Source organism: Trematomus bernacchii, unplaced genomic scaffold (assembly GCF_902827165.1).
Source record: "Trematomus bernacchii unplaced genomic scaffold, fTreBer1.1, whole genome shotgun sequence".
Lineage (NCBI taxonomy): Eukaryota > Metazoa > Chordata > Actinopteri > Perciformes > Nototheniidae > Trematomus > Trematomus bernacchii.
The window spans coordinates 823,066-840,704 of record NW_022987707.1 but is presented as its reverse complement, the minus strand read 5'-3'; the positions used below and the strand labels follow the sequence as shown (position 1 = coordinate 840,704).

At 41.4% G+C, this 17,639-nt stretch overlaps 1 protein-coding gene across 1 annotated transcript; it reads left to right on the top strand.

Moving 5' to 3' along the window:
* Positions 1-314: 314 nt before the first annotated feature.
* Positions 315-17,325, top strand: LOC117490911 (NLR family CARD domain-containing protein 3-like). Its single transcript, XM_034140686.1, is given in 15 exon segments — positions 315-453; positions 691-720; positions 3,685-3,798; positions 4,428-4,514; positions 4,774-4,887; positions 5,161-5,274; positions 5,746-5,859; positions 6,735-6,813; positions 7,357-7,585; positions 7,723-7,781; positions 7,783-9,527; positions 10,359-10,532; positions 12,456-12,629; positions 16,400-16,446; positions 16,573-17,325. Coding segments are annotated over 14 exon segments (3,612 nt in total). The 5' UTR covers positions 315-453; positions 691-712; the 3' UTR covers positions 17,127-17,325.
* The last annotated feature ends 314 nt before the right edge of the window (positions 17,326-17,639 follow it).

Here is a 17,639-nt window from a genome sequence, read left to right as displayed (position 1 = left end):
CAGTAAAAAGTACAACCTGTACCTCTGGGATGAGTACAAGTATCACGTAGCTCAACATGGAAGTACTCTTAGTTGAGTAAATGTATGAAGTGTTGGACACGTTGCAGACAGAGATGTTGATGCTGTCAGTGATGAGGATCTGTTCTCAGCTGTCAGAGAGCTGCAGAGAGCGGCTGGGGGTTCATCTGTAACTACAATATAAAGTCATATACAGTTTGAACTGAGAGCTGCAGGGAGCGGCTGGGGGTTAATCTGTAACTACAATATAAAGTCATATACAGTTTGAACTGAGAGCTGCAGGGTCACACTGCTTCATCAGAGTGTTGGACACAGAGGACTGATGAAGAAGCAGAGGAGTTACTCCTGATGGAGCACATGGTCAGATCAGCAGGAAACTCTTCTTCTACACAGACCTGGTCCTCACAGCTGATGGAGTTCATGAGAAGAGACTGAGTAAGTGGGACTTTGATTCATTCAGTGTGTAATGTTTCAAACAGCTGCTCTTTGTGGGTTCATGTGTTCACCTCCTGTCTTTAGAATGACAGCACTCAGTTTATCTGACAACTGATGTTTGAAACTACAGCTCACTGTCTTTAAAGTCTACATGTAGAAACAGATTGTATTTCCTGATCACTAACACATATAAATGGCATTAAAGTAATAATGAAGCCGTGTGTCTGTCTCCATCAGGTGGCTGCAGGTTCTCACCAACATGGAGAGGTATCACACTCAACACTTCACATGATGTTTGAAACTGTTTCACCCTTCAACATGTTCTCTCTTACTGACTGGCTGTTTACTGGCTCTGCTCTTTCTCCTGAACATTGACTCATAATAAACCTGTACATCTATAAAACACATTCAGATTGAATCCTGATTCTGGACTGCAGTTTGGACTTTGATTCTTCTCTTATCTTATGAAGACTCATATTTCATATTTATTGAGGCGTCTGTGGGTCAAAGTGCTCTCATAGAGAGATCTCTGTTAATTAATAACTCAGAAACAGTGCATTATTATTATGGTTGAATAACAAGTGTTTGAAAAAAGTACCAATCAATGCAGAGAGATCTGAGGACTAGTTGCAGAAGTCTTTGGGAATAGTTACCAAGTTACGAGCTAGCCTCAGAGATCTAGGGCCAAGATCCAGGGGTCCAAGAAATAGTTGCAGAAGTACCTTGGACCCATTGCTTGGATCTAGGGACTAGTTCAAGAGGTCCTTGAGACTAGTTCAAGAGGTCCTTGAGACTAGTTGCAGAGCACTAAAGACTAGTTGCAGAGCACTAGAGACTAGTTGCAGAGCACTTGAGACTAGTTGCAGAGCACTAGAGACTAGTTGCAGAGCACTAGAGACTAGTTGCAGAGCACTAGAGACTAGTTGCAGAGCACTAGAGACTAGTTGCAGAGCACTAGAGACTAGTTGCAAAGATTTGTTTCCCTACTTTTTCTCCTGAACATTGACTCATAACAAACCTGTAAATCTATAAAACACATTCAGATTGAATCCTGATTCTGGACTGCAGTTTGGACTTTGATACTTCTCTGATCTTATGAAGGCTCATATTCCATATTTATTGAGGCCTCTGTGGGTCAAAGGGCTCTCAAAGAAATAATGTATACTCTGTTAATTAATAACTCATGAACAGTATATTATTATCATGATGGAATAACTGGTCTCTAGAGTAATACCTAATGTATGAAGGGAGATCTGAGGACTAGTAAAGATGTTTTTGGGACTGCTTCCAGAGATCTAGGGACTATTGCAAAGTTATGAGCTAGCAGCAGAGACCTATAGGGACGAGATCCAGATATCTATAGACCAGTCCCAAGATCTAGGGACCAGTTGCAGAAGTTCAGAGACTACTTGCAGTGATCCACTGACTAGTTGCAGAGATTGGAGCCAGTTGAAGAGACCTAGAAACGATTTGCAGAGGTCTAGGGACTACTTGAAGAGGTAAAAGGAATAGTTGCTGAAATCCCAGGACTAGTTGAAGAGACCTAGAGACTGGTTGCAGAAGACTGGGGACTAGTGGCAAAGATCTAGGGACCAGTGCTTGAAGTGGGCCGGTACTCAACGGTACGCAGTACCTGCACTGTCACATTTTACTCTTTGGCGTACCGTGACTTTTATTATGGTACCGGCACTTCTCCCAGGCTGCCGGTACTCTACACAGCCCTCTCAAATCATGTTCAATAAAGGGAAAAAACTGCTTTACCCAGGAAGCACTGCGTTCCCAGCACGTACTCAAAGCTGCACATGCACTACGTTAGCGCTCAGGTGTAGGCTAGGTGCTTATATTAGTGCACCTAAATGACCTGAACTCCATCCTCTGCTATTGTCAGAATGATGTGAGTCACATCAAACACTTGTTGCAATGTTGCAATATGTGCACGCTACCTTGTCTGTATTAAAAAAGCTGCAACCCTTCCTTGCTCTACCCTAACACCGGTTTGCATGTTTAAAGCAAAGCAAAGACTGTTTGTGGCATAGACTGTGGCTGCAATGGGGCTTTCATTGTTTCTACACCTGTGTTTGCGACCTTGATGTGTTTTTATTCTGCTGTTTAAGTGGCAGTCTATTTGTATTCATGTTTAGTCAATGCTTAGTGTACTCTGGTTACATCTAATTACTCTACTCAGGAATGCATATTTTGATGATTTATTATAAGTTGTAGACCCCAGGCCTTCTCAAAATAAACAGATCAAAATAAAATATATGCGCAAAGTTCTACTTCCAGATCAGCAACTCATCACAATACAAAGTATTTTATATATCTTTTCACTTTTCGCTATGTACATTTTTTAACAAGTAATTTTATATATATATTTGCCTGCGTAAAATGTATTTTAAGTCACTAACTTGTACTTCTGTACGATAGTGTAGTAGATATACTCTTTTCATCTCTGCTGTACACTCTCTGATTTCAGTTGTGGCTTCTTCTCCTCTTATAGATATGTCTTTTGTTGTCTCCAATGAAGTATAGTTTAATTAAACCTGCAGAGAATGAGAAGGACTTGTTATTCAGTGTAATAATGGTTTACTGAAACACATGCTAATATGTAAATAAGCGAGTACTGGCTCTTGGGAGTAGCTGTAGAGCAATAGAAAATAGATGAAGACATTTGTTTGTCTGCTTTTCACTTAAACATGAACTCGTAATAAACCTGTACATCTTTAAAACACATTCAGATATAATCCTGATTCTGGACTGCAGTTTGGACTTTGATACTTCTCTTATCTTATGAAGGATCATATTTCCTATTTATTGAGGCCTCTGGGGGTCAAAGTGCTCTCATAGAGAGAATGATCATGTCTACTCGGTTAATTAATAACTCAGAAATAATGTATTGATATGGTGGATCAACCAGTGTTTGAAAAGAGAACCAATGTAAGCAGAGAGATCTGAGGTCTAGTTAAGATGTCTAAGGACCAGTCAGAGAGATGTAGGGATTTGTAGCTGAAGTCTTTGGAACTAGTTGCAGTTTTCAAAACTCAGATTTCAGGTTTTACATAGACAGACCTGACTCTGGGATTCTCCGGATGGTCACAGTATTAACTAATAGCACATCCGACTGACATCCAAATTAAAAAGAAAAAACAAGCTAGTGATTTGCACAGTAACAGATATGTAAGCCTGACATGGTTGTGTTATATATTGCATAGAGTACATTTCTGTTTCTCTCAGTTCCCAGCAGCAGAGAGAAAAGTCTCCTGAACCCAGCTGTGTGTCCATGAAGAGAGATCGGCCTCAGGGTCATCTGGTGGAGTTCAAAGATGAAGGTGGTTCTTCTGACACGGTGTAAGTATTTCAAAATGTTCATTTAACAGATGGGTTTATTGTTCTTGGTCAGATACAGAATCGGTCGTCCGTCAGTATTGTTGCATCTGGTTTTTCTGAATCATGGCAGAACAACCATCTTTATCTAACTGGTCTGTTTGTGTATAAATCAGTAACTGACTTAAAGGTAGGGTAGGTAAGTTTGAGAAACCGGCTCGAGATCGCTAGAATTTGAAAATACACAACCGGAGAAAATCTGCCACTTCCTCACAGAGCCCCTCCTCCAACACACACGAACGCGCACATGACCAATGAGGGCACGAGATAAGTTTGTGCACAGATGGAAGGCTGACAGGCAGGTAGGCCATCCAGTTATTTTAGCCGGGCCGGCTCAGATGATTGGTCGTGCTTTTTACAGAACTACAGCTTCCACAGGTGATATTTATTTAGGGATTTTTTGTCAAAGCACTTCAGATATTTATTGCTATCGGGATGTTAAGAGCATTCCATGGAATATACAAAAAGTGTATCTCCAGCCGGTTTCTCAAACTTACCTACCCCACCTTTAAATCTTTAAAACGCTCATATGACTTTGAACTCGCAAAAAAGTACTGTGCCATTATATCAGGAAATATTGATTGCTTTTACAGCGAGAGGGAACAGGTTCCGGTTGAAAGAGGAAGCGTCCGGCTGCAGGTACAGAGAATACAGACTCTACTATCCAGCGATGTGGAGGAGTAAGTACCACACACACACACACACACACACACACACACACACACACACACACACACACACACACACACACACACACACACACACACACACACACACACACACACACACACACACACACACACACACACACACACACACACACACACAGTGGTGTAATGCATTGTAATATATTTTAGGCCCATTACATTTTTATAATATATTGCATGAAGTAATTTTTTTTATTAAATAAAATAAAGTACATTTCAGTGTTTCTCTCAGTTCCCAGCAGCAGAGAGAAAAGTCTCCTGCACCCAGCTGTGTGTCCCTGAAGAGTGACCGGTCTAAGGGTCATCTGATTCACTTCAAAAAAGGACGCCATTCTTCTAACCCAGTGTGAGTATTCAAAACTGTTAATAGAAACTGGAGAGCTTGTTGCTCTGATCCTCAGTCATGAGATACAGAATTGCCAATTAAACCTTTTTTACGCCCCACCTTTAGACGGCCCTATGGGGCTAACAAAAGTCTACCACTAACCAATTAAAAACGTGCGGACAACTTTAAACCATCAAATCAATACGATTTACTACAAGAACACAAACAAAGAATACAAATATATATATCCTTAAGTTGAGAGGCATCTTCAGTACATTTCTGTCTTTCTCTCAGTTCCCAGCAGCAGAGAGAAAAGTCTCCTGCACCCAGCTGTGTGTCCCTGAAGAGTGACCGGTCTAAGGGTCATCTGATTCTCTTCAAAGATGGACGCCATTCTTATGACCCAGTGTGAGTTTTGACAATGAATACAATCAAATGTCTTTCTTTGACGCAGATTAAAATAGCTTTTCTAATTTGTACAGTGTTATATGCAACACTGTAAAAAGTGTTAATTTGGTGCAAACATTGGGTGAGCTAATTCCTCCACAAAGTCTACCACATGAAGTCAGACTCTCAGATAGATTCAGATTTCTTGAGAATACCTGCAGTGGTATGGGGACCACGAGGTGAGGGATTGGGATTAGCTCCACTCACTTTCAGATCTGAGGACTTTGGGGACAAATTGTAAAGATATTGGGACTCGTAGCAGCAATTTACAAGAACCTCCTGTCTGAGGGCCATATGTTCAAGCCTTTGTTGGTATCTGGGTTTTTGTTTTGCAGACACCTAAAGAAAAAGATAACTTTCACAGCCAAATAACAAAGTTGAAAGCACAAATGTAAGTCTTGCATCTTCAGTACATTTCAGTGTTTCTCTCAGTTCTCAGCAGCAGAGAGAAAAGTCTCCTGCACCCAGCTGTGTGTCCCTGAAGAGTGATCGGTCTATGGGTCATCTGATTCTCTTCAAAGATGGACGCCATTCTTCTAACCCAGTGTGAGTATTCAAAACTGTTAATAGAAACTGGAGAGCTTGTTTTTCTGATCCTCATTCGGTAGTGAGATACAGAATTGCCAATTTCATTTTTTTTTACGCCACACCTTTAGACGGCCCTATGGGGCTAACTCAATTCTACCACTGACCAATTAAAAACGTGCGGACAACTTTAAACCATCAAATCAATAAGATGTATTACAAGAACACAAACAAAGAAGACAAATATATATATCCTTAAATTGAGAGGCAGAAACACCAGCAGTCCCCACGCCAACACCGTCTGCCACCTAGCACTGCAGAATACCCCTCTATAAGCCTCAATTTAAAACAAGTGTGCAATTAGGTCACACAACAGATTTGGGGCTACTGCTGAGAAAAGTTGTCGACATGGATCAAATGGGGAACAAAGATTCACACACTCGCTGAAGGGTCAACTAAGATGCTGCTACGAGTTTATGAACAAGCAGCAACCACACAAGCGGCCAAATCACGAAAACAAAATGGCTACCACCATGAGGTGAAAAAGAAAACACAAAGTCAGAAGTTACTGGTTTACCAACACAACAACACGTGTCCTAGAGAAAGTGAAGTGCAACATCCACCAACCAAAAGGATCACCACAAGTAGACAAACTAGTAGCTGCCATTCACCAACAGCAGGTGCATCTTGTCATGCACCTGGTTGCATTAATGCAGCACATCTGGGTAGATCTAATGGAGGGGAAAGGGCATAGGAACACACACAGATACAGCTATAAAATGTATGATCAATCCTGACAGAACACACCATCTTTATAAAACTGCTCTGTGTGTGTCTTTGTATGAAAAGTCTATGTTGAAACATAATGTGAGATATCTCTTCATGATTCCTCACAGAGAGGACCAGCAGAGCTCAGAGGATCCCAGAGGTCAGTCTGCCCAGCAGCATCAGACACAGCTGGACTCCATATTTATGGTCTGTACATGAATAAGAGCTACTTAACATCTATTCTGTCCAATCATTTCTATGGTGCACTTTTTAGATTAAGACAGAGGGGATGACCTTGAATCTTTAGCGGCCTCTGGAGTTAAACCAGCATACTTGAACCACCGGCAACCACTGAGCTGTCGGTGGCCAAGACATATTTTGTATAGTTGGTTTAGAAGTGTTGGGGTGTGGTGCTTTGCTCAAGGGTATCTTGGCAGTGCCCAAGAGGCAAACTGGCACCTCTCTGTGTACTATTCTGCACTCCTTATTTGGTGGCTTGAACTGCGACTTTGATTCCCAAACCAAGTCCAAACGGACTGAGCTATTTCTGCCAATCATGGCTCCCCTTCCCCACCATGTAACAAAGAGGAACATTGGGTAGAAAACATTTCTGTTTCAGATGCATTGTTTGTGCTTTTTTCAGAATAACGTAATCAGATTCTGTTACATCCTCCGTCGATTGTCAGTCCGTCCAACATGGATCTGATTAAGTTCTTAGTTTGATTGCGTTGTTCATGTATTCTGTTCCAGCTGCTGGAGGACAACATCGTCACTTTTGTGAAGAACGAGCTGAAGAAGATCCAGAAGGCTCTGAGTTCAGATTACCCAGAATGCTTAGAGAGTCAGAGGGAGGATGAGGAGGTGTTGGACGGTGAGGATGAAGAGCAGAGGAGGAGCAGCAGAGAGGCATTTCTGAACATCACACTGCACTTCCTGAGGAGCATGAAGCAGGAGGAGCTGGCTGAGCGTCTGCAGAGCAGTAAGAGGGTTTCTATAAAGATTTAACAAGCTGGATAAATGTTGACTAATGTCTCAAGAGAACAAAGTATGCTCAGATCTTCATTCTGCAAGGATTTATTTTAACTTATTGATCTGCTTTGTTGTTCTTTCATTCAGGAAGTCGTTCTGGAGTGTGCCAGCGTAAACTTAAGTCTAACCTGAAGGAGAGGTTCAGTGTGTGTGTTTGAGGGCATTGCTAAAGCAGGAAACCCAACCCTTCTGAACCAGATCTACACAGAGCTCTACATCACAGAGGGGGGGTCTGCAGAGGTCAATGATGAACATGAGGTCAGACAGATTGAAACAGCATCCAGGAAACCAGACAGACCAGAAACAACCATCAGACAAGAAGACCTCTTTAAAGCCTCACCTGGAAGAGATGCACCAATCAGAGCAGTGATGACAAAGGGCGTGGCTGGCATTGGGAAAACAGTCTTAACACAGAAGTTCACTCTGGACTGGGCTGAAGGCAAAGCCAACCAGGACATCCAGTTCATATTTCCATTCACCTTCAGAGAGCTGAATGTGGTGAGAGAGAACAAGTACAGCTTGGTGGAACTTGTTCATCACTTCTTCTCTGAAACCAGAGACGCAGGAATCTGCAGGTTTGATCAGTTCCAGGTCGTGTTCATCTTTGACGGTCTGGATGAGTGTCGACTTCCTCTGGACTTCCACAACACTGAGATCCTGACTGATGTCACAGAGTCCACCTCAGTGGATGTGCTGCTGACAAACCTCATCAGGGGGAAGCTGCTTCCCTCTGCTCGCCTCTGGATAACCACACGACCTGCAGCAGCCAATCAGATCCCTCCTGAATGTGTGGACATGGTGACAGAGGTCAGAGGGTTCACTGACCCTCAGAAGGAGGTTTACTTCAGGAGGAGATTCACAGATCAGGATCAGGCCGACACCATCATCTCCCACATCAAGACCTCCCGAAGCCTCCACATCATGTGCCACATCCCAGTCTTCTGCTGGATCTCTGCTTCAGTTCTGGAGGAGGTGTTGAAAACCAGAGAGGGAGGAAAGCTCCCCAAGACCCTGACTGAGATGTACATCCACTTCCTGGTGGTTCAGTCCAAAGTGAAGAACATCAAGTATGATGGAGGAGCTGAGACAGATCCACACTGGAGTCCAGAGAGCAGGAAGATGATGGAGTCTCTGGGGAAACTGGCTTTTGAGCAGCTGCAGAAAGGCAACCTGATCTTCTATGAATCCGACCTGACAGAGTGTGGCATCGATATCAGAGCAGCCTCAGTGTACTCAGGAGTGTTCACACAGGTCTTTAGAGAGGAGAGAGGAATGATTGAGGACAAGGTGTTCTGCTTCGTCCATCTGAGCGTTCAGGAGTTTCTGGCTGCTCTTCATGTCCATCTGACCTTCATCACCTCTGGTATTAACCTGCTGTCTGAAGAACCAGCACCCTCCAGGCTGCTTAAATTCTTCAGATCCAAATCTGAACTAACACATCTCTACCAGAGTGCTGTGGACAAGGCCTTACAGAGTCCAAACGGACACCTGGACTTGTTGCTCCGCTTCCTCCTGGGTCTTTCACTGCAGACCAATCAGAAACTCTTACGTGGTCTGCTGACAGAAACAGAGAGTAGCTCAGAGACCAACAAGAAAACAGTCCAGTACATCAAGAAGAAGATGGATGAGGATCTGTCTCCAGAGAGAAGCATCAACCTGTTCCACTGTCTGAATGAACTGAATGATCGTTCTCTAGTGGAGCAGATCCAACAGTCCCTGAGTTCAGGAAGTCTCTCCACAGATAATCTGTCTCCTGCTCAGTGGTCAGCTCTGGTCTTCATCTTACTGTCATCAGGAGAAGATCTGGACGTGTTTGACCTGCAGAAATACTCTGCTTCAGAGGAGGCTCTTCTGAGGCTGCTGCCAGTGGTCAAAGCCTCCAGGAAAGCTCTGTAAGTACATTAATGGCGCATTTCCACTGCAGCGCGTAGCACGGTTTAAGCGTGCCGTGCCAAACCCGGCCCGTTTTTTGTTGCTTTTCCACTAGGCGTAGTTACGGCTAACGGGTACTTTTTCACAGTTTTTCTGGCTCTCCAAAATCGTGGTTCTTTCCGGGCCAACAACCGGGCTGAGTATGCTAAACTAGTGACGTGAGTGGCTACAACTACAACACAATGAACATATTTGACCGTGATTTAATTGTAATACACGTTTCTAAATGATGAAGTAACAACATACTGATACCGGTTGGTAAAAACCATGAATTAATGCTTTGACAAGTCTGCAGACAGACGGCAGGCGAAAAACCTTTTAAAATGCATGTTTTCTAAATGGAGATTGGCTAAGCTAACGCAATATATGCTCCGACCGTCCACACTCACAACAACGGCCTATACAGACATAAATAAAGCAGCGACTGTATTCTCCATGACACAGACAGTCTGTGGTTTGTACTTGTTTAACTTTTGTCTAGTTTCTGAACAGATATGAGGAGCTGTGAGCTCTGAGTGCTAACAGCTAACGGCTGATGTTGGTTTTGTGGTTCTCATTGAAGATGACGTCACGGCTCCGCCTACACTGCGTTACTATAGATACTACCCCAGCTACTAAACTGTAATGGGAATGCAGCATAAAGTGAGCCTGGCCTACCAAGGCCTAACTATACCGTACTAAGCCGTGCTAGGCCCTGCAGTGGAAATGTGCCATCAGAGTCGGACTCATACATCATGATTTGAATATTCTGCTCATCATTTTTAAAATATTGCTTGTTTTTCCTTTATCAGACTGAGTGGCTGTAACCTGTCAGAGAGAAGCTGTGAAGCTCTGTCCTCAGTCCTCAGCTCCCAGTCCTCTAGTCTGAGAGAGCTGGACCTGAGGAACAACAACCTGCAGGATTCAGGAGTGGAGCTGCTGTCTGCTGGACTGGAGAGTCCACACTGTGAACTGGAGACTCTCAGGTCAGGATTCATCAACATATTAAGTTAACTTCTGAATAAATATGTATATGTTGGGAGGCTGTAGCCCATGGGGGAAGTAGGTGAGTACAATGGGAGGGTAATTGATTCTATCCCCACTGCAGTTAAACCCAAATTGCTTTTCAAAACATGGTATTGAATTGTATGTTAGTCACTTTATTAAAGCTTAAGGTAAAATAACATTTGTGATTACTGGATACATTTCTATGTTTACTTTACTCAAATATTTGATTTAATAAGTTTGGCCAATCTTTAGAGCCTATATATAACATCATTTTCTTCAGCTTTGTATGTGTTTTGCCTAGGAAAACACTTTATCTCAACATCTTATTGTAACGACTGAATGAGCACCAGTAGAGGACTCAATAGCACGACTCAGGGACAGAGGCTTAGGTTGCAAAAAGGTCTTTATATGCAGAGGTTCGGTACACGGGAGATCAGTCAGTAAGGCAACCAACACAGACGAGGATTAGGCAGGAACAGGGTCAGGACACGAAGCTGGGTCAGGTACACGTGGAATAGATACTAGGAATAAACACTGCTGGAACGCTAGGAATAACTAAGACGAACTGGCACTGAAGGGAATGTGGATGCAGACTAAGTAGACAGAGGGAGAGATGATAATGGGGCACAGGTGAGGCTAATTAGGGATGGGAAGCAGGTGGAGTTCAATCAAGGGCAGGAAAGCTGAAACTGAAATGAGAGAAACAAAATAAAAACAGGAATAATAACAAAAACATCAACATGCTGGCCAGGACCTTACACTTATTCACTTTACAGTTTTGCAATTTTATTATAAAATGTGCTTTAAATCCAACTATTATGCAAAATGATCTCGGTCAGTCGAAATAATGGTGTTTAGGGGATTATGTAATAAATACGGCAGACCAAAGGTCACACTTTGTTTCTCCTATATGTGGTTTTCTGTCTATTATGTTTGATATTTAAATACAATATATGAAAAGGGTATGTAATGGCAATTTTAACTGTTCCAATGTCCTATTCTTTTATTGCCATTACTTCACAGGAGGGTTGAGTGATCCAGACGCAGACACAAACAGATGATTTTCCGGTCTTTTGCTGCAGTTTAGAATGATGTTTATTTAGCTTTACATACCAAGGTTTAATTATACTGTGTCAAAAGTTGTGGTATGAGCATCTGCCGGGCTGGTGGAATCGGTGTGCTCTTCCTCCTGTGTCCTCGTCCTCTCCGGTCACCTATGACCCCTTTTATACACCCAGTGCAGCTAACCCCCACCACCAAGTGTCCAAAATAATATTGCAGTATAAATAAAGTAAACTGAGACACCAACAACACCCATAAAATGAATCCTACAGGGTAAATGCAGAGTTTTTTATATATATATGTCATTGTCCCTTCAGACTGAGTAGCTGTAACCTGTCAGAGAGAAGCTGTGAAGCTCTGTCCTCAGTCCTCAGCTCCCAGTCCTCTAGTCTGAGAGAGCTGGACCTGAGTAACAACAACCTGCAGGATTCAGGAGTGAAGCTGCTTTCTGCTGGACTGGAGAGTCCATACTGTGAACTGGAGACTCTCAGGTCAGGGTTCATCACATTTGCTACTTAAATTGGGATTTACATTAATGAATACACATGTAACCTGCACAATATTTTATTTTCCCATATGCTATCCAACCTGTCAAGTTGATTTAGTTGCCAATTTATACCATTAACATATGTTATGGTTTTTGGTTCACAATTGAGGGATCTTGAAATAACAAAGAAATCTAAAAGCTACTAGTAATGTTGTCAGATTGTTGAAAGAGATTAGTGAGTTGTGACTAGGAAAATAGTTATCATGTTAATGTTACCCCACTTCTGAACTAACCCTCCAGTCCTCACAGTAACCTCAGATTAGGTGATGTATGTTGTTTTGTGTGTGTTCAGGCTGTCAGGCTGTCTGGTCACAGAGGAAGGCTGTGTTTCTCTGACTTCAGCTCTGAGCTCCAACCCCTCCCATCTGAGAGAGCTGGACCTGAGCTACAATTATCCAGGAGACTCAGGAGAGAAGCTGCTGTCTGCTGGACTGGAGGATCCACTCTGGAGACTGGACACTCTCAGGTATTATAAACGTATATATGTGTTCATGTAAATTATAGTTTTCAAAACAGTCACAAAGACCCAAACCTGAAGAACATGGACCAGGAGAATAAAACTGAAGGGTAATGAGGACAGTGTTTGCAGAAAAGACACAACAGCAAGGAACACATCTTTATCATTTTAGATTCTGATCTAGATTGCAATGCTCATTTTAATTTGCTGATCACATTTTACAATATATTCAGGGGAGACCTCTACTTGGCCAGCAGGATGCTCAACATCTTGTTTTTGTGGTTGAACGGTTGCTAAAAAGATCAAAATCCATCCCACAACATAAACACACAGCAGAGATCATCACTGTTGGACGTGATCTACACTCACTCCGGTATCTGAATTGATCAGAAGTGCTTCTTCTATTTTATAAAACAGTAAATAGCCCCTCCCTCTGTTAAAAACAATGATGAACTATCAGACGTCTGGTGAATTCTGTGCACCAGAGATACCTTTAAATAAAGTTCATTTATTTTCCTCTTGAGATTGGACTAACTGAACACTGATAAATGTTTACATCTTATTTTCTGAAAGATAATAATTGAAAATAATGAGCTTTATTTATCGGCTCATAATGAGATGTTCGATTGACCTAAAATAATACCAGCTGAAAACGGACTAAGAGGAGCTCTCTGTGAACAGGCTCATCTGTGGAGAATAACAAAGCTCCGTGTTTCTCACTCAAAGAAATAACTCATTGGATGAACTCAATTCAATCGTGGGCAGGTTTTCCATCCAATAAATATTGGTAGCCCCAACTGAAACTAAAAACATCCATGCAATACAATTGAATTGAGTTAGTCCAACTCAATTTGATCAAATACAGCTGAAATACAATTATTACGTTAACTAAATTAAATGAATTTACATTTGTCCAACTAAAAATAATATAATTAATTGTTAAAGAAATAAGGTAAAATAAAATGATTTTTCACTTTATCCCCCATTAAGACGCTCGTGAGACAAAACCTGGTTGAGATATTTTTATTGAAAATTCTCAGATAACAATTACACCTTGAGGTGGATAGCCAATCCTCACCTTGTGTAAACAGAGTGTCACAGCTCTCTCAGAGTTATTTGTCTGTCTGCATTTCGATTTTATAAAACATATCAATAAACAGACTGAGCAGGAGATAAAGCAACTCAGACAAATAATAATAATAACGCCAATCATGGATGAGGAAGGTGACAGTAATCCTCAATTCAACATCAATATTTATATACACATCTCAATATTAACTTTACTTGAATACACAGAGCAAGAGTGGTGCAAATAGCACTCTCGTAACAGTGCCGAAACGGGTGCAAAGTGAACACCCAGCTGTTCTAAATCTCCCAGTGCCTCAAACAACAAAGACACTATAAAAGATGGAGGCTTTGCACTGCTCTCCAAACAGGGAATATCATTGGGTGGTTTGGATAAAGAGTGCACTGCACAAACCCTACAGTATATTTGGTAATAGCATGAGTGTAGCCATTTGCTTTGAACCTACAATTACAAAAAAAGCAAAAAAGCATATGGAAAATGAAAGTTGAAAAACAAAATATTTGATAAGAAAACTTGACACTTGTTCACATGTTGTTCACCTCTTATGCAAACAGCTTGATTTGCAGCTGCTGTATTTTTGCATTCAGCTTGTGCCCATCCAAGTTCATTACGACCTTCTGTAGAAACTCGAAGGTGTACTTCAAGTTGTCCGGGAAGCTGAGATCAAGGGCATACATGAGCCCTGAGAGCATGATGAGTCCCACAATGACGCTGCCTACGTTTTCCATGACTTTAATGCCTTCCATAACAATTCCCACGTCCTCTGGCCCCCCATCCCCGTTTCTTCGGATCGTGTAAATCCCCATGACTGTGTTGGAAATGTCCCTCTCTGCATCGTCAGCGTGGAGGCCTGAAAAACAACACAAACACACAACACTTATGTTAAGTAAAAAGCTGAACCCCACAAACAGAAAACTGTATGAAAATATAAATAAGCATTCTTAAACCATCTACTGCAGTTTAGAGAAGCACATTTGCTTCTGTCTGGCTCGCCTAATTGACCAATACTGCTTTAAACTGAGATAAGGACCTCCAACCTTATCAACATACAGAGCCTGAAATACAGAAATAAATTAAATCTAATAAAGATAGTTATCCATGTATGTCCTGTTTGCTTATCAACTTTTACTTATTTATTCATACATTTACCTATTTATTTCTATATTTATTATTTTATCATTTTATTCATGTATTTATTTATTTCAGAATCTATTTATTATTTTATTTATTTATTCCTGTAATAATTTTAACATTTATTTCTGTATTTATTAATGCATTTACATACTTATTTCTATATGTATTTCAACATTTATTTATTCGAGAATTTATTTATTTCAGCATTTATTTATTTATTTCTGTATATAATTATTTATCCCTGAATTAATGTATACATTTATTTATTCATTAATATCCATATTTATTTCCTTATTTATTCCTGTATTTATTTTTACATGTATTTATTGATACTTAAGTAATACACGCAAGCGAGAAGTTGACATTATAGACACCTAGCCTTGGGTATGGATGGTGGTGTGCCATAGGATGTTCTCATTATAAATACATGCCATGGTATTAATAAGTTAAGGTAACACTGTTCAACGCTACATGGGAAAAATATTGTATAAACTTACCAGATACTCCTTGAAGAACGAGTCTGGATCTTCATTTAGGTATATCACTCTGCTCTCCTCTGTGAGGATCTGCCTCTGCAGGGGGTTTGTTTTGGTTGGATATAAACTGAATTTCGGTGTACTGTGTTCAATGACAATAACATGAAATCTAATATAATACAATCTACTGATCTCCATTATCCAGCAGGTATTCAATGCTACCCACATGTAGCAAGCTAGCTTCTAGCTAACAGTTATCTGGCGAGGTATAGCTAGCTTGCCGTTTAGACCCAACTAAAAACGGAGCAAAATATAACACGGTGGTTTTTCAAATATTCTTGTCGATATTATGAAAAGGCATTACTTGGAAACAGGGTACGTTCTAAACTACTAGAAAAAATAAATACTTACCAAAGAATAGACTTTCCAGTCAGTGTCAGACAAAAGGCGGTAAATGACAGAACGGATGTTGCGCATGTGCAAAGGGGCGGTCCCCAGATGAAAACAATTCATTTTGAGTTGATGTGTCCTAAATACATTTAATAAGTGAATTGATTAATGTAATTTGTGTAAAACTAATCAACTATACTTAGGTTTATTTCTTAAATAAAAATATTTAATAAAGCGAAAAAAAAAAGTATTGTGTCAAGTCTATGAAGGGCTTGAATAATTTGTTTGAGAGTGATGTAATGTCCATGTTTCCACGTTGCTCTAACACCCCCCTGTCCAAATGCAGAACACAGACAGGGAAGCAGGAATCCAGGTAATAACCAAAACGAGCTTTATTCCAAAAAGCTGATTAGAAACAAAGAAAACTACCAAACATTAACGGGTGAAACAAGAACAAAGTCACGGACAGGAACCTGCGGGTTACATTGACGACAATCGGACAAAGAACACAAGGGAAAGCAAGACTAAATACACAGAAGGGTAATCACAAGACAAGACACAGCTGGAGGGGGAAACTAAAGACAAGAAGTAAAACTAGACAAGACAGGAAGTAACAGACATAACATGGGGGTGAACACTTTTCAAAATAAAAGTGGAGAACATCAACATAAACCCCCCCCCTCTTCTTTCAGGATGGAGCCTGGTGGAGTCCGATGGTTGAGACCCGGTCTGAGGAAGTGTGAGTGTGGTTTAATTTGATTCATGAAAACAAAGCAGCCACCATCTTCAAATGTAACCTTCATCATTAAAGTGTCAATAAATGAACAGCTGATAGATTAATAACTGCTGCTGTTTCTCTCATCAGATTCCTGTGAACTCTCACTCGACACAAACACAGCACACAGAAACCTCAAACTGTCTGACAACAACAGGACGGTGACACGTGTGGAGGAGGAGCAGCCATATCCTGATCATCCAGAGAGGTTTGATTACTGGTGTCAGCTGATGTGTAGTGAAGCTCTGACTGGTCGCTGTTACTGGGAGGTCGAGTGGAAAGGAGGGGTTACTATATCAGTGACTTACAGAGGAATCAGGAGGAGAGGAGAGAGAGAGGACTGTGTGTTTGGAGGGAATGATCAGTCCTGGAGTCTGATCTGCTCTGATGGTCGTTACTCTGTCAGGCACAATAAGAGAGAAACACACATCTCCTCCTCCTCCTCCTCCTCCTCCTCCTCCTCCTCCTCTCGTAGAGTAGCAGTGTATCTGGATCATCCTGCTGGCTCTCTCTCCTTCTACAGAGTCTCCTCTGACACACTGATCCACCTCCACACCTTCAGAACCACATCCACTGAACCTCTTTATGCTGGGTTCTGGTTTGGGTTCAGCTCTGGTTCCTCAGTGTCTCTGTGTCCTCTGTAGGAGGAAGAGTCTCCTCCTGTTCCAGAGACCTCCTCCCTGCTGCCCAGATAGTTCAGTCTGTACAGGATCACAGCTGATGATAGTTAGTACCAACCTGAGTCTGAACTATTGATATGAAGTCTGACCATTTTCAGACACGTAGCTAAACCAATCGACTGTGATCCCCCTCTGTATAATGTGTACTCCATATACTCGTATGGTAGTATTCATACTGTGATCACCCTCTGTATAATGTGTACTACACATATACTCGTATGGTAGTATTCATACTGTGATCACCCTCTGTATAATGTGTACTACACATATACTCGTATGGTAGTATTCATACTGTGATCACCCTCTGTATAATGTGTACTCCATATACTCGTATGGTAGTATTCATACTGTGATCACCCTCTGTATAATGTGTACTCCATATACTCGTATGGTAGTATTCATACTGTGATCACCCTCTGTATAATGTGTACTACACATATACTCGTATGGTAGTATTCATACTGTGATCACCCTCTG